This window comes from Rosa rugosa, chromosome 4 (genome assembly GCF_958449725.1).
Source record: "Rosa rugosa chromosome 4, drRosRugo1.1, whole genome shotgun sequence".
Taxonomy (NCBI): domain Eukaryota; kingdom Viridiplantae; phylum Streptophyta; class Magnoliopsida; order Rosales; family Rosaceae; genus Rosa; species Rosa rugosa.
The window spans coordinates 53,812,625-53,838,019 of NC_084823.1; the positions used below are offsets into that span (position 1 = coordinate 53,812,625).

At 37.9% G+C, this 25,395-nt stretch overlaps 2 protein-coding genes across 3 annotated transcripts; both read left to right on the forward strand.

The window, feature by feature from the left end:
* Window positions 1–13,571: 13,571 nt before the first annotated feature.
* Window positions 13,572–21,697, forward strand: LOC133706677 (G patch domain-containing protein TGH). 2 transcript variants are annotated; one of them, XM_062132222.1, is made up of 16 exons: window positions 13,572–13,969; window positions 14,362–14,452; window positions 14,570–14,664; window positions 15,462–15,565; window positions 15,652–15,713; window positions 15,799–15,873; window positions 16,275–16,426; window positions 16,589–16,664; window positions 16,754–16,840; window positions 16,972–17,049; window positions 17,691–17,835; window positions 18,281–18,803; window positions 19,015–19,275; window positions 19,355–19,483; window positions 19,658–19,876; window positions 20,563–21,697. In XM_062132222.1, the coding sequence occupies exons 1-16, from the start codon at window positions 13,832–13,834 to the stop codon at window positions 21,325–21,327; spliced, it is 3,000 nt and encodes a 999-aa protein (XP_061988206.1). In that variant the 5' UTR covers window positions 13,572–13,831; the 3' UTR covers window positions 21,328–21,697. The 2 variants fall into 2 exon arrangements, with proteins under 2 accessions (XP_061988206.1, XP_061988207.1); XM_062132223.1 differs by having other exon boundaries at window positions 18,314–18,803.
* Window positions 21,698–22,653: 956 nt separating this feature from the next.
* LOC133745031 (putative phospholipid-transporting ATPase 9) lies at window positions 22,654–25,353 on the forward strand. Its single transcript, XM_062173034.1, has 2 exons — window positions 22,654–23,788; window positions 23,920–25,353. The coding sequence occupies exons 1-2, from the start codon at window positions 23,384–23,386 to the stop codon at window positions 25,351–25,353; spliced, it is 1,839 nt and encodes a 612-aa protein (XP_062029018.1). The 5' UTR covers window positions 22,654–23,383.
* Window positions 25,354–25,395: the final 42 nt, after the last annotated feature.

Genomic DNA, 25,395 nt, shown 5'->3' on the forward strand with positions numbered 1-25,395 from the left:
ACCTACAAAATCTAATTTGAAATATAAAATAATAGGGATGTGCATTAAGTGATTAGGGGTGTGTATTTAAAATTTCTCCATAAATATTATAATTATGGGGCAGAATTTTAAAAACACATGAACTTTTCAGCACTGATAATTAGGGTTCTTAACTTTTAGAAATAACAAATCATTACCTAGACTAATAAATCTGTCACACCCCGAATTCTGAATTTAAGTAATTCATATTCGAAGCATGAACCTCAAATACCCTGTTTATAATCTCAGAATTTTTTTCTCAAAATCAACTGTACATTACACCTCTCGATAATTACATAAACCAAATCCTCAAGCTACTTATTACAGTACACTCTCACCAAAACAAATTATAAAGCTCAAGAGAGCACAATTCTCCTCACAAAACAAATGCTATAAATCTAATACTAATACTCTAAACCGCACGATCACTGCCCTGATTCTCCTGACCTGTAAGACTACCCGCTACACATTTTGAATAGTGTACCGAGAGTTGCAACAACACAAAACCCGGTAAGCTTTTGACAGCCCGTATGAGTAAACAAGAAAGAACTGTTGATTTATTCAATTATATTTACTATAACTCAAGTAAACAATCAACACACTCACAAGGTAACTCAAAAAATCACAGAAACATATAAGTATATTCTCGATGCTTTCTTTTAAAACTCCACATTTGACTGATCACAACCAACAAATATTGCAACATTAATATGTGAAATAACATTAAAGCAAAGCATGCTTGATTCTCTTTTCACTAACACCTTCACATATTAGCAATATATCACAGATAGATATTTGATCAGGATAATATAAGCACACTTCTCTTTTTAGTGAATTTTCGGATTAACTTGTAACAAATCACAAATCCACGTACTAGGGTATGTCTACTATACCCAAAATACGGGTAAGCCAGGTTGACTGGTAACAAATCACAAATCCACGTACTAGGGTATGTCTACTATACCCAAAGCACGGGTAAGCTGTAGCATACAGAGGACAAATCCAAAGTATGTATACTCAAGGAGAACACTTCTTTCCTAAGAGTATAATAGTGCACTATCTATAGGGACTAGGGTCCAGGCTTAACGTCTCATAACACCAAAACACATTTACCAGTAATTCATTTAAGCACGGGGTTGTAGAAATCACTCGGCTTCACAATTGTACTTCTCAGACATAATCAAATTCACAAAATACAATCTTTATGATTTATAGATCGTATATATGTATATGTACACCCACATAAAGAGACATATTATTTCAAGATAAATCTATTTCTTAAAATAATTTCCACATAATCACAAGTGGGCATATAAAATAGCTTTCACACCACATGATCAACATTTCATTATTCAACAATTAAAATGCGAGATTAATAGCTTGAATAATATTCAATCCATTCTCAATCATTTCATCACACCAATCACACATCAACCAATATATATATTCCACGTAAATATATATATACGTAATCATCCGCTCAGGGATGACCACTAATACCAACTATAGTTCAAGCATAAAAACCGTGAAATTCATTTGTACAATAAAATCATTTTACTTACCTATGGACCGTAGTTGATCAAGTCCATATGATTTAAAACAAATATTTATTCCACAAATATTTTCACACAATTGCGATAAAAATAAAGTAATTAAATTTATTCGGTTCGTAATATGAACCACGTGAGGTTTACTCACCTCCAATTCCCGCTGCGTCTTCTAAAAGCCAAATATGAATCACAAATCGTCCGTCGATCACCTAATCCAAAAATGATCTTAACTTAGCCAATCAATCATAAACTACACAAATACGGAAATCTAACAGTCGGATTCTAATTTAATGATGATCCAACGGTCGGATCGAAATTACACGATGATCCAACGGTCGGATCCTCACGGATCGCCTTTAGGATCATCCTCCAAAATTATCACGAAGATCCAACGGTCAGATCTTCCTGAATTGCCCTTACTAACATCTCCACAAAATTATATGAAAATCCGACGGTCAGATTCTCACGAATCGCCTTCTGAATTACTATTTCTCAATTATACGAAGATCCAACGGTCGGATCTTCGCCCGTGACCACACAAAGTCATCGGGACAGTCATACGATCAACATATCTAAATTTGAAGTAAAACCGATGGTCAGATCTTCGCAGATCGTAAACCGAAGATAAAACGTAAAAACGTTAATAGTAACGTAAAAACGTAAATCCACTATTTATCAACTTTTTCTAACATAACCTTGTTATATATCAAAACGCTCGTATGGATGCGTAGATCATCGCCTAGATAATGAAAACTCAAAAAAAGGTCCGACGCGCCGCCACACCCGGAGGTCAGACGGCGGTCAACGTGGCGGTCAACGACGGTCAACAACCTCAGATGGCAAAGTGACCAACTACAAACTGGTTCAAAATGAAGGGTTGATCGACTTTCATACCTGGAGCTAAGCGAGATTCGGTCTAGATCATCCGAGATCAAGCTTGGAAGTCGGATTAATCCTGTGCGTCCGATCAGATTTCAGATTAAATCAGGGACGTCGAAAAAGTCAAACCTTGATCTAGTGTTCTACACTTAAAATCGTGATGAAAGACTTACATGGGGATGATCAGGGGGAAGAGGAGATCACGAAAATGGGAAGGATCGGCCCGTGCAACGCCGGCGTCAACGTTTTCCGGCCGGGTCGGTTTCGCTCGTCTGGGTGTCTTCGATCCAGCTTTCGGGGCAGCGGCGGAGCAAAGCGACACCAGAGGGAGGCTGGGATTGGAGCGGCGATCACGGAGAGGGCCGGGTCGTGGCCGGAGGATGCCGGAAAGTGCCCTTTCCGGCCGGGTCGGGTCGGCGGAAACCCGGCGGGTCTGAGGCCGAGAGAGAGAGACCGGAGGGACTATTCCGCAAAATTGCAAACTTTCGTCCTTAATGAAAAATCAGAAAATTTTCCGCTATTTATAGAAAAATCCCAAATTTCAAATATTCGTAACTTATTCATACGAACTCCAAATATTGCGTTCCACATATGCACGCGATCGTATCGACCAGTTCTACAACTTTCATGAAGGAAGTTTTCCCAAATTTTCAATGGATAAAAAGTCAACTTTCTCGACCCCCTAAAAAAAACGTTCGTTTTCGAAAATAAAATCGTTCGAACTAATTCCACAACTTCTTCAAGCTTCGTACTCGCTCCTACTATCGTGAAATCATTTCTAAAAATCCATGGAATTTAATTTGGATTTTTCGGGGTATTACAAAATCGGACTCAATTTTTGTACCTGCCGTTAACGACTCCGTTAGTTGGCATGTCACCTGACATATTTTCAAGTGTAAACTTGTCTCTTCAGATTTTACTCTAGGCACCCATCTCTCTCTCAATGACTGTTCTCTTTCATCTTCATCTCCTCTTTTTTTTTCCTTCCAAATTTTGTTTTCTTCCTCCTCCTTCTGCATCTCTCATCTTCTTCACCTTCCTTAGAGATCTGACTGTATAATTTTTGCATCTGTCATCATTAGGGGTCGTCAACGGGCCGGGCCGGGCTTTATTAAAAATAGACGAATCCAAGCCCGTCCATATAAAGCGGGCTTTTTCGGGCCGGGCCGGGCTTGGCCTTGCTGGATTTTTTGGGCCGGGCCTTGCGGGCATTATGTATAAATAAATATTTAAAGACACAAATATTTTTTTTTTAATCAAGCTTTGGAAATTCATTGGATAATGATCAAATACAATCAAAGATAACATATCTATAATTCTATATTGTACCAAAAAAAAATCTTTATTTATATATAGATACTAATTTATTGATAAATAAATTTTTAAATGCACTAATTTTTTATAAATCTATATTTATACATCATACACTCCAAAGAGCAACATATAGCAATTCAAAGAAAATGAGAAAACTGACCATTGGATGTGATTATTACAATAAAATAAGAGTGTGGTTAAAAATTTAGTCAATTTCACCATAGTTTCAAACCCGATCGGATTGGTCAACTGTAGTCACTTGCATGTTTTCTTGGTTGACCGATGGCGTGATGAACGCAAAACTTGCTTATTTTTTTACATCACGTTTGTAAATATTTCATCGATGGATGTGTGTGGACATAAGATAAAAATTTCAATTTTTAATTACAAATACGTTGGCCTATACTAATTTGTCTCCTAAAGTTGTATGACTTATACATTGCATTTAAATTGTTGAGGTCAATTCTAAAACAACCATGAAGTGGAAGATGAATTTGGAGAAACCAACCGGTCGATTGAGAGATTGTAATATTTTATGGTGGTTGTAAAAAATCTAGCAAATTTGGTTATCGTTTCGAATTCGATCAACTAGGTCAAACATAGTTACTCTTATAAACCTATATTTATATATCATACACTCCTAAGAGCAACCCCTATCAATTCAAAGAAAATGGAAAAACCGACCGTTGGATGAGTTTATTACAATAAATTATGAGTGTGGTAAAAAATTTAGCCAATTTCACCATATTTTCGAATCCGATCGAATTGGTCAACCGATATTTAGAATATATATATATATATGCACATATTTTATATAGAAGTATAAGAACTTCTACACACACACACACACACACACACACACATATATATATATATATATATATACACACACACATATTATATATATATATATATACAGTCCGGCTACACTAAGGACGTCCTTAGTTTTTCTTAGGTACGGATTTCCGGTTTTCACCCACTTTCCGATCAAATTTTCACATCTTAACCGTTCAGTTTTTAGGTCCTAATGTATAGATCACCTCTGCAAAATTTCAGCCAAATTGGTGATCATTAAGACATCCAAAACTGCAAATTACAACAATGTAAACGAACGGTTCCGGTTCGACAGATTCGGTTCGTTCGTGTAAATTGCAGTTTTGGACGCCTTAACGATCACCAAATTGGCTGAAATTTTGCAGAGGTGATCCATACATTAGGACCTAAAAACTGAACGGTTAAGATGTGAAAATGTGATCGGAAAGTGGGTGAAAACAGTAAATCCGTTCCATAAGAAAAACTAAGGACATCCTTACCTGAGAAAAATCCTATATATATATATATATATATATATATATATATATCTATATAAACACACACACAAATATATATATATATATATATATATATATATATATATATATATTTATAAACACACACACATATATAGATATATCTACACACACACACACACACACACACACATATATATATATATATAAACGCACACAAATATATATCTATATGTGTGTGTGTATATATTTATAAACACACACACACACACACACACACACACACACACACACATATATATATATATATAATATTTTACGGGCTTTTACGGGCTTTTTGCGGGCCGGCCCACTACCCACCCGAGGCGGGCTTTTTAACGGGCCAGGCCGGGTTTTTAGCCCTCAGGGCTGGCGGGCCTCCATCGGCCCACTTGATCCGCGGGCTTTTTGATGAGGCCTAGTCATCATCTTCTTTATTTCTTGTTCCATAATCATATCTCTTCCTATACATATCCGATCCCAAATCGGACTAGTTTCGGTTGTAGCCACCCTGAAATCACTTTGAGGATCAAATGAGGACTTCACAATTGCAAAACTCTCCGAGAGACTCCTCTTTGTTGACCTCAACTTCGATGACAGACTCCGGCATCCCACTTGGACCTGGTTAATTTTTTGGTTTGTGATTCTTGGAGAATTAATCCGAGAGAGAGAGAGAGAGACTATGAAAATAGTTTTAATGTAGAGCTATAAATTTGGGTCTTTCTAAATGTACCCAGCAAATATCTATATACACCCAGCAAATCAATTTTGCATGAAAAAACAATTATGCCCTTATAAGAAATGACGATACCTTAGTCACACGAATTGGTCCTGCAACTCATACAACGGGTAAATCAACACTCTTTTATTTGGTGTTTGTACCCTAATTATGTCTCATTTCTCTTAGTCACATTTATAACATCTATGGAAATAAGGAAATGTACCTGCATTTCCAATCAATATTAATTTTATGATTAAACCATGCCATGCATATACAACGAATGGATAAACTTTTGATTTTTCATAAGGAAATGTACCTACATTTCCAATCAATATTAACTCTGTGAATTGTGATTAAACCATGCATGTACAACGGATGGATAAACTTTTGATGTGATATCAACATATATACTAACCGCAATCTGTGGAAAACTTTAAATAGCATGAGATATTGGAAGAGATTAATCTTATATTCCTATAAAACTGGAGTTGAGGAGATAACAAAGAGAGCCTATACCTTAAAAGGGAGCACCATCACAGGGATGAGTGTCTTGGTTATGGTGTTGATGTAGCTTCAACCTTCGAATTATTCGTCATCTGGGGTTGTGGTTAAGCAAGGACGAGCTGATTGTTCTATGCCATGAGTACATATAGTGAGAGATAGAAGAATAATGAGTTTGACAGAGAAGAAGAAGAAGTTGAAGAATTTGAGTGTGAAAAAGAGAGAGCCTCGTTGTAGTGATGTGGGATTTGTTAGTGATTTTAAATTGTCACAGACCGACTCTATCACACAATTTCGGTTAGAGCACATTAAAAATGAGAGTTTTGAAAAAGATATAAAATCATGAATATGAGATTGAAACTCATCGGTGCACTCGAAACAATAAGTTAATTTAGAGAGACAATTTTATGTGTGGGAAATCTCAATCTTCTCCATTTAACATCAGTAACTAAAGTCTTCGTTTTCGTTTGTATCTAAATTCTTCAATTCACTTAACATTTTCATTTTAGCTTTTATTTTAATTTACAAACAACTATTATACAACTATGAGAGTCTAACTCATACCTCCCACTTAAAAGAGACTAAATGGTCTTATGGAGAATTAATACGTGCTAGCTTGTCTCATGGCAAAGTACTCATCAATAATTAAAGTCTCCGTTTGCACATAGTTTCTTTAATTCACTCTTACTTCTCAAAATTGCATTTTAGGTTTTATACAAGGGAGGACCTCTCCTTTATACAAACAACTATTATACAACTACGGGAGTCGAATTCAGACTTTTCACTTACATAAACAAAGACTCATGTTGTAATACCCCGAAAAATCCAAATTAATTTCCGTGGATTTTTAGAAATGATTTCACGATAGTGGGAGCGAGTACGAGGCTCGGAGAAGTTGTGGAATTAGTTCGAACGATTTAATTTTCGAAAACGAACGTTATTTAGGGGGTCTCAAAAAGTGACTTTTTATACGTTCAAAATTTGGGAAAACTTCCTTCATGAAAGTTGTAGAGCTTGTCGATACGATCTCGTGCATATGTGGAACGCAATATTCGAAGTTCGTATGAATAAGTTATGAATATTTGAAAATTGGGAATTTTTTATAAATATGGAAAAATTTCTGATTCTGTCATTAAGGACAGAAAAATCAGAAAAATTGCGTTTTGGCCCCTGGAATCCTCCGTTCTCTCTCCTCCCTACGCGGCCGAACCGCTTGACCCGACTCGGACCCATCTTCGTCCTCCGCCGTCCTCCGGCCACGACCCGGCCATCCCTGGCTTCGCCGTGAGCCGCCCAGTCGCCCTGTGGGAGCGCCTTGCCCTGTCGCCGCCCCCAGACCTGGATCGAAGCCACCCAGCCTCCGATCGGTGACCCGGACGGAAATACACTTTTCCGGCGTCACCTCGGCCGATCCTTTTCATTTTCGTGATCGTCTCTTCCCCCTGATCATCCCCATGTAAGTCTTTCATCACGATTTTGAGTGTAGAACACTAGATCAAGGTTTGACTTTTTCGACGTCCCTGATTTAATCTGAAATCTGATCGGACGCACATGATTAATCCGACTTCCAAGCTTGATCTAGGACGATCTAGACCGAATCTCGCTTAGCTCCAGGTATGAAAGTCGATCAACCCTTCATTTTGAACCAGTTTGTAGTTGGTCACTTTGCCATCTGAGGTTGTTGACCGGCGTTGACCGCCGTCTGACCTCCGGGTGTGGTGGCGCGTCGGACCCTTTTTTTGAGTTTTCATTATCTAGGCGATGATCTACGCATCCATACGAGCGTTTTGATATATAACAAGGTTATGTTAGAAAAGTTGATAAATAGTGGATTTACGTTTTTACGTTACTATTTAACGTTTTTACGTTTTATCTTCAGGTTACGATCTGCGAAGATCTGACCATCGGTTTTACTTCAAATTTAGATATGTTGATCGTATGACTGTCCCGATGACTTTGTGTGGTCACGGGCGAAGATCCGACCGTTGGATCTTCGTATAATTGAGAAATGGTGATTCGGAAGGCGATTCGTGAGAATCCGACCGTCAGATTTTCGTATAATTTTGTGGAGATGTTTGTTAGAGTGATTCAAGAAGATCTGACCGTTGGATCTTCATGATAATTTTGGAGAATGATCCTAAAGGCGATCCGTGAGGATCCGACCGTTGGATCATCGTATAATTTCGATCCGACCGTTGGATCATCATTAAATTAGAATCCGACCGTTGGATTTCCGTATATGTGTGGTTTATGATTGATTTACTAAGTCAAGATAGTATCTGATTAGGTGATTGACGAATCGAGTTGGTGGACGATTCGGATCGATATTTGGCTTTTAGAAGACGCAGCGGGAATTAGAGGTGAGTAAACTTCACGTGGTTCATATTACGAACCGAATAAATTTAATTACTTTATTTTTATCGCAATTGTGTGAAAATATTTGTGGAATAAATATTTGTTTTAAATCATATGGACTTGATCAACTACGGTCCATAGGTAAGTAAAATGATTTCATTTATACAAATGAATTTCACGGTTTTTATGCTTGAACTATAGTTGATATTAGTGGTCATCCCTGAGCGGATGATTACGTATATATATATTTACGTAGAATATATATATTGGTTGATGTGTGATTGGTGTGATGAAATGATTGAGAATGGATTTGATATTATTCAAGCTATTAATCTCGCATTTTAATTGTTGAATAATAAAATGTTGATCATGTGGTGTGAAAGCTATTTTATATGCCCAAATGTGATTATGTGGAAATTATTTTAAGAAATAAAGATTTATCTTGAAATAATATGTCTCTTTATGTGGGTGTACATATACATATATACGATCTATAAATCATAAAGATTGTATTTTGTGAATTTGATTATGTCTGAGAAGTACAGTTGTGAAGCCGGGTGATTCCTACAACCCCGTGCTTAAATGAATTACTGGTAAATATGTTTTGGTGTTATGAGACGTTAAGCCTGGGCCCTAGTCCCTACAGATAGTGCACTATTATACTCATAGGAAGGAAGTAGCCGACCTTGGGTATACATACTTGGGTATAGTACGTTGGACCCTAGTATGCTGCGGCTTTCCCGTACTTTGGGTATAGTATGTTGGACCCTAGTACGTGGATTTGTGATTTGTTACCAGTCAACCTGACTTACTCGTGCTTTGGGTATAGTACGTTGGACCCTAGTACTTGTATTTATGATTTGTTACCAGTTAATCCGAAAATTCACTAAAAAGAAAAGTGTACTTATATTATTTTGATCAAATATCTATTTGTGATATATTGTTAATATGTGAAGGTGTTAGTGAAAAGAGAATCAAGCATGCTTTGCTTTAATGTTATTTCACATATTAATGTTGCAATATTTGTTGGTTGTGATCAGTCAAATGTTGAGTTTTAAAAGAAAGCATCGAGAATATACTTATATGTTTCTGTGATTTTTGGAGTTACCTTGTGAGTGTGTTGATTGTCTACTTGAGTTATAATAAATATAATTGAATAAATCAACAGTTCTTTCTTGTTTACTCATACGGGCTGTCAAAAGCTTACCGGGTTTTGTGTTGTTGCAACTCCCGGTACACTATTCAAATTGTGTAGCGGGTAATCCTACAGGTCAGGAGAATCAGGGCAGTGATCGTGCGGTTTAGAGTATTAGTATTGGATTTACAACATTTGTTTTTGTGAGGAGTGTTATGCTCATTTGAGCTTTACACATTGATTTGGTGAGAGTGTGCTGTAATAAGTAACTTGAGGATTTGGTTATGTAATTTTTAAGAGGTGTAAGATGTAGTTGTTTTTGAGAAAAAAATTCTGAGATTATAAACAGGGTATTTTGAGTTTCATGCTTCGAATATGAATTACTTATTCTGCTAATCCGGTTAGTTCTGCTAAACGTAGTTTTGTTTGGGAACATTTTAAGGAGTATGACAAGATTGAGAAGGGTAAAGATGCTGAAGGGAATGAGATAGACATTGTTAAAAAAAGAGCTCACTGTATTTACTGTCCTAGAGGGAAAATTGGAGACTTTGCAGTGGATAGTTCTAAGAATGGGACTTCGGGGATGATTAGGCATATTAATCAATTTTGTAGGTACTATCCACCTAATATTAGCAAGACTCAGAGGGTTCTTATAGGTGATAAGTCTCAGGGAAACAAGCTAACTGCAGTAGCTTATGATCAAGATGACTATCTAGAAGCTTGTGTAGAAATGATTGTCATAGATGAGTTGCCCTTTACCTTTGTTGAGAAGAAAGATTTTAATCGGTTTTGTACTAGAGTGTGCCCTCTGTTTAAAGTACCCTCTCGTAGGAAACTAGTTACAAATTTTCTAAGAATGTATGATGCACAGAAAAAAGAATTAATCAAGATTTTGAAGGCTTACAGGGTGTGTCTTACAACGGACACTTGGACTAGTGTGCAAAACATTAACTATATGGTGCTTACTGCCCATTTCGTTGATGTTGATTGGAAAATGCACAAGAGGGTTATAAACTTTTGTGTTATCCAAAATCATCAAGGGGCAACCATAGGTAGGCTTATAGAGTCATGTTTACTGCAGTGGGAGATTGAGAGAGTTTTAACCATCACTGTCGATAATGCATCTGCCAATAAGTCAGCTTTAGAGTGGCTTATATCAAAGATGAACAAATCTGAAGGTTACAAACCTGTTTTAGGTGGTAAATACATGCATGTGAGATGCACAGCCCACATAACCAATCTGATTGTGGGACATGGCTTGAAGAGGCTGCAAAAGAGTGTTTTAGCCATTAGGAATGTTGTCAAGTATGTTAGGTCTTCACCTAATCGACTAGATAGTTTTCGAAAAGCTGTGGAAAGGGTAAAGCTTCCTCTTAAAGGGCTGGTTTGTCTTGATGTCCCAACAAGATGGAATTCAACTTATCTAATGTTGGAGGCAGCCTTAAAATTCAAGAAAGCTTTTGTTAGGATGGAGGAAGATGAGGATCAGCTGTATCTAGGTTATTTTAAGGAACCAGAAGAGGAGTATGATGAGGAGGGCAATCTGATTCCTAGTACTAACAAGAGAAACAGAGTTGGACCACCTGCAAAATCAGATTGGGAAAAGGCTGAGATTTTTGTTGATCTACTTAGAGTTTTTTACGACGTGACGCTGCGAGTTAGTGCAAGCTTGCATCCAACTGTGCATACGACATTTCATGATGTCGTAACAATGGAGAAAAACATCAACAGCCTATTCCTTGAACCTGAGATAGCAACTGGTTCCGATACAGAAAAGGTTTTAACCGATATGGCTGCAAATATGAAATCTAGGTTTTTGAAATACTATGGCAGCTTTCAAGACCTCAACCACTTGGTTATTATCGGACTTGTACTCGATGCAAGGTTCAAGCTTAGGAATTACACACATTCCTTGAAGGAAGAGGGTTTGGATGACTTTGATGTGCAACACAGAACTGATGAGATTAAATCTCTATTGATGGCACTATACGATGAGGTACAACTCGAACTTTGATGATTTTACACTTTGTTTCGAGGCTGTTTATGTTTTTACTTTTCATCTTTTTGTGTCTTAGTTTGTTCTAAGTATTAATGCATAATTTTTTGTCTTATTGCTTCTTAGTATGCACCAACAGTAGATGGTGGCAGACATATGCGCAGGCATCCAAGCCCTACAAGTTCAAGCAGCACAATCACTAGTAGCCGAAGTAATCCTAGGAAAGGTGTGAGGGGTCAGATGCTAAACAATTGGAAAAAGGTGGTCCAAGAGAGTGATGAGGCTGTCATGGTACATGAAGTGGATCAGTATTTGAATGCTCCCCTTGAATTTGTTGATGATGAGGAAGAGGATTTCGACATATTGTGTTGGTGGAAGATAAATGGTCCTAAGTTCCCTGTTATGGCAGCAATAGCAAGAGATGTACTTGCCATTCAAACATCCACAGTAGCATCAGAGTCTTCTTTTAGCACCGGAGGCAGAGTGATTGATACATTTAGGAGTTCATTGACTCCTAAATCAGTGGAGGGTTTAATATGCATGCAGAATTGGTTGTTGGGAGATGATATTGCTCAAGTGGTAGATGAGGAGCCTTCCATTGAAAACACCGAGTTCTATGAACAAGCTGAATTAGGTACTTGATCAGTTTGCATTTTAATTTTTTTTTTTCTGTGTTCTTGCAAGTGCTGAACAACTTCGAGTGCTTACTTTTATTTTTCTGGTATTTGGTTAGATTATGAGAGCAGTGCATCAAGCAGGAACACACGTCCAAGTGGTCCAACAATCCCAAGGGCAAAATCGAAGGGAAAGGCTGCAGTCCCTATTTCTATTGACTAGTTTAGTTTGCACCTTGTGAGTTTGATAATGGTTGTGTTGTCACTATTGTGTACTTGTGTTGTTGTGTTTTAGACTTTGAGTTCTGCAGTTCTGCATTGTTATCTGCACTTCTGCAAAACTTTGAGTTGATTCGTTTCTGATTTGCTTGGTCTTTCATTGTGTTGAAGTGTTGATTAGTTGATAATTTGATATTACTCATATTAGATTGTGAAATAGTACAACTGTGCAAGTGTGTCAAATTTGCAGGTTCTATTGTTTTACTGTTTTAGTGCATAACTGCATTTTTTGTAGCAATCATTCTCCTCCTGTGCAGCACCAAGACAATAGCCTTAGTACAGTTTGATTTGTTATCAAATTTGGGTACTAGTGGAGCTAGTTTGTTAGGTTCTTGCACTTGCAGGGCTGCATACTGAGATCAATGAAATGAATGGGATCTACAATTAAATCAGTTGCAGTTTTTTGACTTGATATTTTGTCATGTGCAGATATTGACATGTTGTGATTGTTGTCAACTTGTCATTCTTCTTTTCTTCTTTTCATGGCAAATGGCCAAATGTGCTTCATTTTGATTTGTTTTAAGACAATTGAATGTGTCAACATTGTAGATTTGTAGGCTGTAGTGCTAGGACTGCTAGAAATATGTATTTGCATTCTGGGATGAGTGAAATCTGGAAAACCAGATATCCTTAAGTGAATCAAGTGATAGGAAAAAACAAGGGAGTCTGGGATCCCGAAATGGGCCCGGGCCCGATCCGATCCCGTTCAGTTTCGGTACCGTCGGTACCATATTCAAAAAAACCAAGGCCCGTCCCGAAAAATATTTCCGGTACCGGGCTCGGTATCAGCCTATAACCGGCCCGTCCCGGCCCGTGCCCAGCCCTACTGGGACGAGTAGCCAGTGGGCCGTAACAACCTTTCATTTATCTTTTGCGGGGCAAATTGCGGGCCTCCGAGTCCGTTTCACAGGAGCACCCTTCCTTCTTTCGCTTTCTTGTTTCGTCTACCTCGCTCTCTCTCCCTTGAAGGAGGGCTTTTGCTCTGCAACTAAACTCCTGGAAATCCTAATTCCTATACAGAATTCATAACCGTATTATCTTCTCCATCTCGATCGCACTAGGTTTTCTTTTCCAATTCCGATTACAAAGCATTGCTGTTAATCTCAAGCTCGTAAGTTAAAAAAAAAAAAAAAAAACAAAAATGGATTCCGACGAAGAAGACTTCGTCTTCTACGGAACGCCAATAGCGCGCGAGGATGACGTCAACACCAGCCGGAAGAAGAAGTCCGTCGCCGAAGCCTCCGGTCAGCTCCGCACTCTCGCTCCTTGGAAGCAAGAGGTAGTTCCGAGCCTCCTTCTTCCGTATATCGTTTATTTTCTTAGCTCCAGACAATGGAAGAGATTATGACTCTCTCGTTTTCGAGCTCGGCTCAGTAATTTTGACTAGTTGAGCTTCTATGGTTTATCCAAGGCTTCTAGATTAGGAAGAGTTTGACATTTGTGATGAATAATCTGTATTGTTACTCTGGAAATCAAGCCTGCGTAGCTAGATGTACTGCTTAGAACATAATTTAGAGAACTCTAACTTCATGCATTACTGTTATGGAATTAAGCAACATTTGATTTTAATTCGTTCTACTTGCGGATTAATAATAATGATGTTATGGGCCTGATGAGGTTTTAATGAGCAAATTTGGATGAAGCATTCTCTTGATTTTTCTCTCTCTCCAGGTTAGAGATGAAGAAGGGAGAAGAAGATTTCACGGGGCCTTTAGCGGAGGGTTTTCTGCTGGCTACTACAATACAGTGGGATCGAAAGAGGGTATTGCTACGCATTCCTATGAACTAGAGTGTTTCATTGCTTTTCTAATTTTTTTGTTTTTGTTTTTTTTGTTTCTCAGGTAGCTAATGGTTCTTGTGATGTGAAACAAATGTGCAGGTTGGACACCACAGACCTTTGTGTCTTCCCGTAAGAACAGAGCTGAAGTCAAACAGCAGGACATTTTGAACTTTCTAGATGAAGATGAAAGAGCTGTATGTTTTAATTTGATCTTACCTGGACCTTAGATTTATTTCAAATTCTCTCAGTTTTTATCTTTCAAATGTGTGAAGTGTTTCAGTTGTCAATATGGGAATTAGGGCATTTAGGAAATGGTCAATTACATGCTTAGTTTTTCTGCCTATGAGCTGACTGAAAATCCATTGGTGGTGAAATTCATACACCTTTTCACAGTTAAGGTTCGATCGTATGAATAATTCTTATTCACTTTGCAAAACATAGAATAAGGGGTAAAGTAGAAGTTGGAAAGAAGGTTATCTATGTTTATTACAGTTGTCCAGCTAAACAAAATTAGGATAATCGCTAAGGATGTCAATAGAATCATAGTTTTAGGATTTATGAAGTTGACAGAAGGTGCTCTTTCCTTGGAGATAACTGTAAATCTAGGTGGAAGAATGATATTTTTTTTCCTTTCTTTTTTTTATTTGTTTGAAATTCTAACTCCAAAAGGACCTGAAGATGAAACTTTACTTAGTGAAAAGGCTGATTTGAATTTGGCGAAAATTTGTACTGCTGTACAGAAGTCAACCAAAGCGTCATCTTTCTAAAATCATATTCTGTTAGGTTTGCTCACTAACGTGTCTAAGTAACATAATATATTTCTTAACAAATTTAGCGATTTAGCCCAATCAAGGACAAAAACACACATATATTTAGCAATAATCTTCCCTTTTTGAGTCGAATGAGATTCTTGAAGTAGTTGTCTCAGTAACTTTGATTTTACTTTAACATTCTAATTCAGATTTGCAATTCTCTTTTTGACTATATTTAGGAATTGGAAGGTCAATCTTTGGGGACATCTTCGCAGTTTGATACATTTGGGTTTACAGCTGCAGATCACGCTCGAAAACATGCAGAAAAGGAACATCAGAAAAGGTTAGTGTTAATCATCTGTGATCGTTGTTTGCTCGATATTCATGTTAGTCAACTTGATGACTAAGTTGGTTTTGCATGTATTATAGGCCATCAGCTATTCCTGGACCTGTTCCTGATGAATTGGTACTTCCGGCCACAGATTCTATAGGTACGTTTCCTAATTTTGGATTAGCAATTATTGAAATAGTTTGCAGTTGCACATCATTTAACCCCGAAATGTCCTTGTGGATTAGGTGTAAAGTTGCTGCTGAAGATGGGATGGCGGCGTGGTCGATCAATTAAGGATTCACATACTGATGTAGCATATGGTATGCGTTGCAAATGCGAATTCAAGATTGTTTTCATATTAATACTGCGGTTGCTTCTTTTCTAAGATATATTAGTTCATAGTAAGTGGCCTTTCTCTTTCAGGCTAGAACTTAGAAATGTTGTATGAGGTCCCATGCTGTAACTTTGAACTTTTTCAAATTATGCATAGAGTGTAGATTTACCTGTATACATTTCTTACAAAATAGTAGTAGTATATACAAGCTTGTACGGCAATGCTATGTTCAATCCATGCTTAGCACTACATATGTAACTGCCCCCCCTGCCCTACTCCCCAAACCCGGGTATGGAGGAGAGTAAGATACTTCATGGAATGTGTATGTGTGCAATAGAGTTGGAAGTAATATCATTGGAGGATTTAACATCATGTATTTCCTTACAGATGCTCGAAGGGAGGCTAGAAAAGCTTTCTTAGCATTTTCTACTAATGATGCGAAAACACAGCTGGCTGACTCTGAACCCATTCATGATAAATCTGAGAATTATACAGAGCAGCCTGCAAGCGATGATGTCCAATCTTCACAAAATACACCTGTAAGTAAATCCTGTTCTCTTAGCATTTTCTTACTAGTGATCATAACTGCATGTTTAGTTGTTTTCAGTTTATTAGCAAATCAGTAGATATCTTCATCAGATGGATCTTGGAATTTATATACACGCTAAACCCTAACTTCTGCCTCACATCTACTTTTTCAGGTTTATGTACTCAACCCAAAGCAGGATCTGCATGGATTAGGCTTTGATCCTTTTAAGCATGCTCCTGAGTTTAGGGGTATGCAATTTCTTGGTTTGGTCATGTATTTCTGATTACTAGTATGGATGTCATCTGACCACTACTTTTTCTTAATTGTTTATTTTCAGAAAAGAAAAGATCACGCGTATCTGATAATAGGGGCCCTGGAAACAAAAGTGCTCTTTTAATGAACAATAATCTTTTTGGCTTCAAATGTAAGATTTATGATTCATTTAGTAGGCATTCCTTTTTTGCTTAGGTCACCATCCTCCTCTTATTGTTTTATTTAATTGCATGGATTTTTTTATGTCTCAACTTATGGTTGATCTGGCTTGTTATTCATCAGCAGGAAAAGCTGCTCCTGGTTTTGGAATTGGAGCACTTGAAGATTTTGATGCTGAAGATGAGGATGTGTATGCCGCTGGTTAGTATTCTTTTCTTTGGTCAAGCCTTTGGTTAGTACTGGTGCCATGAGTTATGAATCCAAGGCTGGAATTTATAGGTGTTTTAGAGGCATATGATATCATTGCATAAACCACTCTGTTTTTGTGCTGCCCTTTGCTACATGCATTGTGGAAGAAACTGCTGCCATCGATTAGTAACACAGTTGATCTGTGTTTTTCTTTCCACCTCATTTGGATTGCTTTTATAGTTGTAACAGTTTTCTTTTACATGATATTTCTTCCACTTATTTCCGTCCTCCCAGTCCCCACGCTATAGGTTCCTAAGAAGCCATAAACTTCTAGGTTTGTTTGTTTTTTTATTTTTATTATTATTATTTTTCTTTTTGAAATGAAAATTCTAGGCTTTTAAGATATACGTAGTATGCTTTATTTTGAGCTAACTCAGTGGGCATTCCATTTGTGTCAGCTCTGCTTTTTTTTTTTTTTTTGGGGGGTGTTAAATAGATTATATTTTTTTTTTTCTGGTGATTAGATATCAGTGGGATTCTTTCCAGGTTGTCGACAGGATGCAAAAAAATTTAATCATATGGTCTAGCTGACACCTCTCAGTTCACCCTTCATATGTTCTAAGTTCTTTCTCTCTTCCCCCCGTCCTGTTCAGGCTATGACTTCGAGGAGACGTATGCTGAAGATATTGATGAGCCAACAAAATTGATCATGGATCGTAAGCAAAAGTCAGTTCAAAAGGAAGCAGGTGCTCTCTCTGGATTTAGACTTGCATCAAATTCTGACTACCAGCTTGAAAGGTAATTAGAGATTTTAGTTTTCTGATACACAAATTTTTATTTTATAAAGTAAAAGTTGTTATAGCTTAAAGTAGGACAAGAATACCAAGTAAAGTGGGTTGTGGATTTCTGTATTTATGTTTTTGATTTTGAAGTTTTTAAACTGCTTTCTTTTACCATTTTGCTCTCAGTATTATGAGTTGTAACTTGTAGGTCTTTGAGCATTTTGGTTAACAGAGATATCCTTTGGTATTTGAAAGTTAGCCTAAAGAACCCTTCAACGCTATTGATATACGTACAACACAAGTGGCAGTTTTACCTGTTTTATATGCATGTGCATATGCTGAAATTTTATCCTTCTGAATGTTTAAGGATGAGTCCATGATGAAGTTACATATACTTTACATAACAAAACAATGTTCTCACTTTTCTATTTTTTTTTTCCTTCTATTTTTGCTGAATATAGAACTGATAACTACTCCTCCGGGATATCTTCTAGATTTGATCCCCCTGTAGTTCCAGAGGATTTTGTACCCCATCATAAATTTACTGGGCCTCCTGAGACTAGCTACAAGCTTGGAGATCCTGGTCCCCTGGAAGTCCCACCTCCTCAGGATAATAATCTGAAACTGTTAATTGATGGGGTTGCAACTTTAGTAGCTCGATGTGGCAAATTATTTGAGGATCTCTCAAGAGAGAAAAATCAATCAAATCCATTGTTTAGTTTTCTTGTTGGAGGAAATGGTCATGAGTATTACACAAGGAAGCTGTGGGAGGAGCAACAGAAGAGAGGAGATCAAACCAAGCTGCAATTAGATGGTAAATTGTCTCCAAGAACACAGAAAATGACAGCAGAGAGTCGTGGAAAAATTTTAGGGGAAAGGCCTTTGGAGCGAAGCTCTAAGGACGTGAGTACATCAATTCCTTCTACAGATGCGATTCATCTTCAGTACAATCTTTCAGATACATTTACTGATCCCTCATCATATGTGAGTACCATCCCTCATTATTGTGCTTTTTTCATATGCTAACCTTTACGAGTTTCATGGAATCCAAATTGTAATTACTGGCTTTGGTTTTAGTTTGATACTGCTTTATCACTATAAATTGTTTTAAAATACCCTTAATTGTAGTTTTATCTGGACTGTGGAAGTGATGGGTTTCTCTTCCTTTTTAAAATTATTTATGTGTTGAATGTAGAGTGAGATGCCAGTAGTCGCGAAACCCTTCATACATGATACAGCAAAGCAAGAAAGGTTTGAGCAGTTTCTTAAGGACAAGTACCAAGGAGGGCTTCGATCTACTGACTCTGGTAGAGCTAGTCATATGTCAGAAGCAGCTCGTGCTCTTGAGAGATTAGACTTTGAAGCTGCAGCTGAGGCAATAAAAAAAGGGAAATGGAGTAAAGAAATCTCTACATCACTTACTGGAGGGATGGAATTTACTTCTGGGGGATTTGTGGTATGCCTTTGTTCATATTGTTTTCACATTTTGAGTATGTAGATGTCGATTCTGATTGGTTTCTTAATTATCAAAACAGCAAGCTAAAGATACTCAAGCTCAAGATGCAATCCCAAAGGAAGTCCACGTAAAACGAACAGAATATCAATGGCGTCCTTCACCTATCCTATGCAAACGGTTTGATCTGATTGATCCTTATATGGGGAAGGTACAGTCAAACACTTTCTTCTAATTCTTGTTCTGTTTATCTGCATTACTTGGTAACTCTCAAACTAGAACATGAAGTACACCATTTTTACTTGATTCATTGGAAAAGCTGTACTCTAGTGAACGTACTTTTGCCCAATATCATGGCTTGATTATATGTCATTGCCACTTGCAGCCAGCACCGGCTCCACGATCGAAGAGTAAAATTGAAACTCTCATTTTCACATCCGATTCTGTAAAAGCGACTAAAGAAGAAGAAACTATAATTGTAAAGAGAGACTCATATCAGATGCCTCAACCTGAGGCCCAAGGAATAAGCAAAGATGCAGCTGACAATGATAGTGGTGGTGAGGTGGAAGTTGAAAATGTGGAGAGGCCTGTTGACCTTTACAAGGTACTTTGAACCAGACTTGCTCTATTAAATTTAAAAGTTCCCCAGAAGTGGTTATACACTTCATAGTTCATTCTTGCATAGTGCCGAGCAGCATGTGTAATTCCCACCAAATAAAGGCCTTATATCACTCATAATATCGTACTTGACTACTTTTAGTGTTGTAATTAAGAAGTTCATCAACCTTCACAACTTTTTACCATTATGGGTAATTAACCATGTTGATAATATGTGCAGTTGGCTATGACTTTTCATCTATGCTCCTAGACTACCTGCGTATCTTCAACTCTTATATACCTAGTCTCTTTGCAAAAAGCAATTGCTTGTTCCTTCAATGTGCCAAATATTGAACAAGTCCATGTTAGAACTTAGTATGCATCTTGGATCAGGAAATCTTAAGAGTTGTGCCAGTTTGCTAAATGTGAGATGGTATCTGATTAGTTCACTATCATTAATGTGCATCATGATAGATACATAACTGTGAGACTTTTAACTCGTTTGGCACTTCCCATGTACATACTTCACCCCCCCCCCCCCCCCCCCAACCAGGAAAAAAAAAATCCAATAATTAGAGCATCAATGAAACGACAGAGATGTATCCACTCACCTGATAGCAGACACAACCCAATGTTACGGTTTTATATGCAAATGCTGTTTATGGGGCCTCATATATCTTCATTCCTGTGCAGGCTATCTTTTCTGATGATTCAGATGATGAAGAGGATACCTCTATTCCTAATGAAGTTGGCAATCCCGAGAAGAAGGTTGAAGCAGCTAATACAACATTAAACCGTTTGATTGCAGGTGACTTTTTGGAATCCTTGGGTAAAGAACTTGGCTTAGAGGTTCCGCCCGAGTTGTCTTCCTCAACAAACAAAGCCATGAATTCTGCACCTCCCAAAGAAACTGCCAATGCCAATTCAAGAATTTACAGTACTTATTCAGTTGAAGATTCTTCCACTCTTAATGTCCCTCATAGCCGGGAGATTGTTCAAGATCGTTCATCTGAAAAAAGGGAGCCTGTTAATGGTAACTTAATAGGTAACTCGGCCAGAAGTAATAGCACATACGCTGAGACTGCTTCTTTAGGGAATCAGGTTGATAAAAATATCTCAGAGAAAGGACCTCTACAGGATAGGAAATTTAAAACCCCCTCAAGGCGGCACCGAAGCAGCAGCTCATCATCAGAAGATGAAAGGAGTAGAAAGCGCTCCAGGCGACGTCGACACAGACACAGCGATTCAGATAGTGATTCATCCAGTGATCATCAAGACCGATATCATTCTAGGTCTAAAGGGAAGAAGAAAGGACCCTCACGAGAAAAGAGCAGTAGTAGCAGAAGTCACTCAAAACATCACAAGCGTAGAAGCAGAGACTCCCCAAGTAGATATGATTATTCCCCTGAGAAGGAACGCACAGAAACCAAGAGAGATAAGCACAAAAGGAGGGATTGAATATGAGGTTTGCTTCCCACCCTTGAAACTATAGCTGTCACAAAAAATTCCAGAAGAAACATCATTAAGCTGGAGTGTCAATTTGCATAGAATTGTGGAGAATCCTGTCCTGAATCAGGGAAGCTTCGTCTTCTTGCTCTTTTTTGGAGGAATTTAAAGTGAAATTAGATTGTACTTAATAGAGGTTGGATGCATCTGCATGATCTATACTTTCAGAAGTGAAATCTTAGACAACTAGAGAGGGATGCCAATATGATCATGTGCATTGCTATAGAGCTTGGGTTATTGCTGCAGTTTAATGTAATGTTGTCACAAAATATATGTACAGTTTGCTGGTAACATTAGGGCATTGAAATTTTGCTTTTTTTTGTTTTGGTCTGTTGAAGTTTTGATTTTCAATCCCCTTTTCTTTTTTATTTCTGCTTTGCTCTTGGTTCAAAAATCATTTTCCCATATTTGCTCCCTCTTCTAGCTCTCCTGATTCAGTAAGAGGTTTAGATCCAGGCTCGGTCATTTTCATGTTGGATTTTTATAGCCCAAATTGGATAATTCATTGTACTAAAACATTAACGGCGGAAAAATATGCAGATTTTTTAGGAAATTATATAATTTGCAATATTCATTTTGTTTTTTGATCGACTCGATAGATATTTTTCTGAATCTGGATCATCTTCTTAGCTAGTCTCTCTTATTGGCTGTTCTGACTTTTAATCTCTTCGTTTGAAATCCAAACGTCTTGACAGTCCTATTTTTCTTCCTGAAACGAGACTTGGCTGGCTTTTATTTGGTCAAGAACAGACAGTATTACTTGTTGGTCAAACTTAATTTTTTTTTTGACTTTGTCAAGGGGAACCCAAAGGCTTCCTAGGCCCAAGATAAACCCCTTCGGCGCATGTGAAATGCTCCAACTGTGCATTGCAGCACAGTGCCTCGCCACTTTGACAGCTTCGGGGTTCGAACCTAGGTTGGTCAAACTTAATTGGCCAACCTCGCAATCATTGTATTAAATTATTAACAAAACGTAGACTTTTACCCACCTTAATTAGCTATCGGCCTCAACTTTCCCATCACGTTTTTTACTTTTTTTTTATAATGCCAGCAACTTTAAATTCATATTTATCTCAACTTCCAGTACGTCAGCTATGACGGCTATTTCATAATTTTGCTTTTGCTTATCATGCTGACTGCTTCATTTCACAGCTACCCATCACTTTCTTATTATCCTTGTGCATATAATTTGGTCCATTTTCCTTACGAACCAGAATGGAAATATAATTTGGTCCGTATTACTTATGAACCAGAATGGACCAAAAAACACGAGAAAGGTGTTTACTTTGATATTTTTTATTTATTTATTACACTAATACTCTAATTATAGCTATTTCTTGACCTTCTAGAAGACTTGGTCCGTACTCAAAACCTTCAACTGGAATCACAATCCAGATCCCTTGGTATATAATATATCGTATCTTCCAGTTTCTGTAAAAGCTTAATATTCTAGTTTTGTGTCAGATACATTTTTCAAATGGGTTGATTGTTTGTTTGATAACCTCTTTGGCATTTCTCCCTTCTCTCTCTCAAGAAGTAGCTGAGTTGAGAGTCCATTTCCCATTTCCCATTTTTCCTCGTTCAAAGTTTGGTGCTTCTAGACCTTTAGCTACAAGTCAAAGCTGGGAAGGTATAGCCATCTCTCTTTAGCCTTGTTGAGTTGTTGTGCATCACAAAAAAAAAAGAAAAAAAAAGAGAGAAGCAAGAGAATAGGAGGAGTACGGGAGCGACTTTCATTGCCTGCCTATCTCTGAGTTTTGGGTACAAGCTTCAGTTCCAAAGATCTCCACTCTTGTTCTAGCTCATATATATTTTGCCTTGCCTTTTTCTGGGATTGTTGAGTTTCTGTTTTGTTGTTGTAAAACAGTTGCTTCTGGGGGACTGGAGTGATTGAGTTCTCTCAGTTGGGTAAGTTTCTGAGTTTGGAGGAACTGAAACTTGCTCGGTTGTTTCTGGAAAAACTCTCTGCTAAAGTAGGCTCTTTGAGTGGGAAAAAATTGTGTAATATATGGGTGGTGGTGGGGGTGGTGGTAGAAGGAAGAGGCAGCATTTTGGGAGAATCCATGCCTTTCACCGTGGAAAACCATCCGTAGATGAGGAGCATTCGCGGATCGGAGGCCCCGGATTCTCTAGAGTAGTCCATTGCAATGACCCTGAATGCCTTGAGGCCACTGCTAAGAACTATGAAAGCAATTATGTTAGAACCACCAAGTATACACTTGCTACATTCTTACCTAAGGCAGTGTTTGAGCAATTTAGAAGGGTTGCAAATCTGTATTTCCTCATTTGCGCAATACTGTCATTTACACCGCTTTCGCCTTACTCTGCTGTCAGTAATGTTGTCCCTCTTGTGGTTGTGGTTGGAGTTACAATGGGAAAAGAGGCCCTTGAAGATTGGCGGCGCAAAAAGCAGGTAAATTTTCTGAATATCCAGACCATGTTTGATGCATTTCCTGATTTTAAGTTTCTATATTTGGCTGTAGTTAGTGATGTTAGTGGTAATCAAGTTGTGTAATGTAATGTAGTTTGTAAAACTGTTATCAGGATATGGATGTGAACAACAGAAAAGTTCTGGTGCATCGATCGGAAGGTGAATTTGATTTTACCAAGTGGAGGGATTTGAAAGTTGGGGATATAGTGAAAGTGGAAAAGGACCAATTTTTTCCTGCTGATCTCATCTTACTTTCATCAAGCTATGATGAAGCACTTTGCTATGTAGAGACCACCAACCTTGATGGGGAAACTAATTTGAAAATAAAGCAATCTCTGGAAGCAACTTCTAATCTTCATGAAGACTCGAGCTTCAAAGATTTCAAGGCTTTGATCAGATGTGAAGACCCGAATGCAAGTCTGTACTCATTCGTAGGGAGTCTGGAGTTTGAAGGGGAATCGTACCCTCTTTCACCTCAGCAGCTTCTGCTTAGGGACTCTAAGCTGAGAAACACTGATTTTATATATGGGGTTGTAATCTTCACAGGTCATGATACAAAAGTTATGCAAAACTCAACTGAACCACCTTCCAAGAGAAGCAAAATTGAGAAAAGGATGGATAAGATAGTCTACTTCTTGTTTTTCCTCTTAGTTGTGATGTCTTTTGTTGGTGCTATTGTCTTTGGGGTTACCACTAGCGAAGACATAGAAGATGGGCAATTGATAAGATGGTACCTTAGACCAGATGATACTACAGTTTACTATGATCCAACAAGAGCGCCACTTGCAGCCATTTTGCAGTTCTTAACAGCCGTTATGTTGTACAGTTATTTGATTCCCATTTCCTTGTATGTGTCGATAGAGATTGTCAAAGTGCTCCAGAGCATTTTCATCAACCGGGATCTGCACATGTACTATGAGGAAACTGACAAGCCAGCTCGAGCACGTACCTCAAACTTGAATGAAGAACTTGGCCAAGTTGATACTATTCTATCTGACAAAACAGGAACCTTAACTTGCAACTCAATGGAGTTTATCAAGTGTTCTATTGCCGGGACTGCTTTTGGGCGCGGAGTTACAGAAGTTGAGAGAGCTTTGTCCAGTGGCAAAGGCTCATCTTTGTTTGAAGGGGTGACAGAAGAAGAAGGCCAAGTTGAAGAATCTACTGAAGCCAAGACATCAATAAAAGGCTTTAACTTCATGGATGAAAGAATAATGGATGGCAATTGGGTTAAGGAGCCTCATGCAGATGTAATCCAGAAGTTTCTACAGTTACTCGCCGTCTGTCATACAGCAATACCTGAAGTTGATGAAGAATCTGGAAGAGTTACATATGAGGCTGAATCACCAGATGAGGCAGCTTTTGTGATTGCAGCAAGAGAGCTTGGTTTTGAATTTTATGAAAGGGCTCAAACAAGCATCTCCCTGCACGAGTTTGATCCAATGTCTGGAAGGAGAGTTGAAAGGTATACTTCTTGTTTAACACTTCCAATTATTAAGAAAATAGTAAAATGGAACTATTTCGAAATCTCTTTTATGACATGCTGAATTTCTCAATATATGCTGTTCTCAAGCTGCTGTTTACTTTCT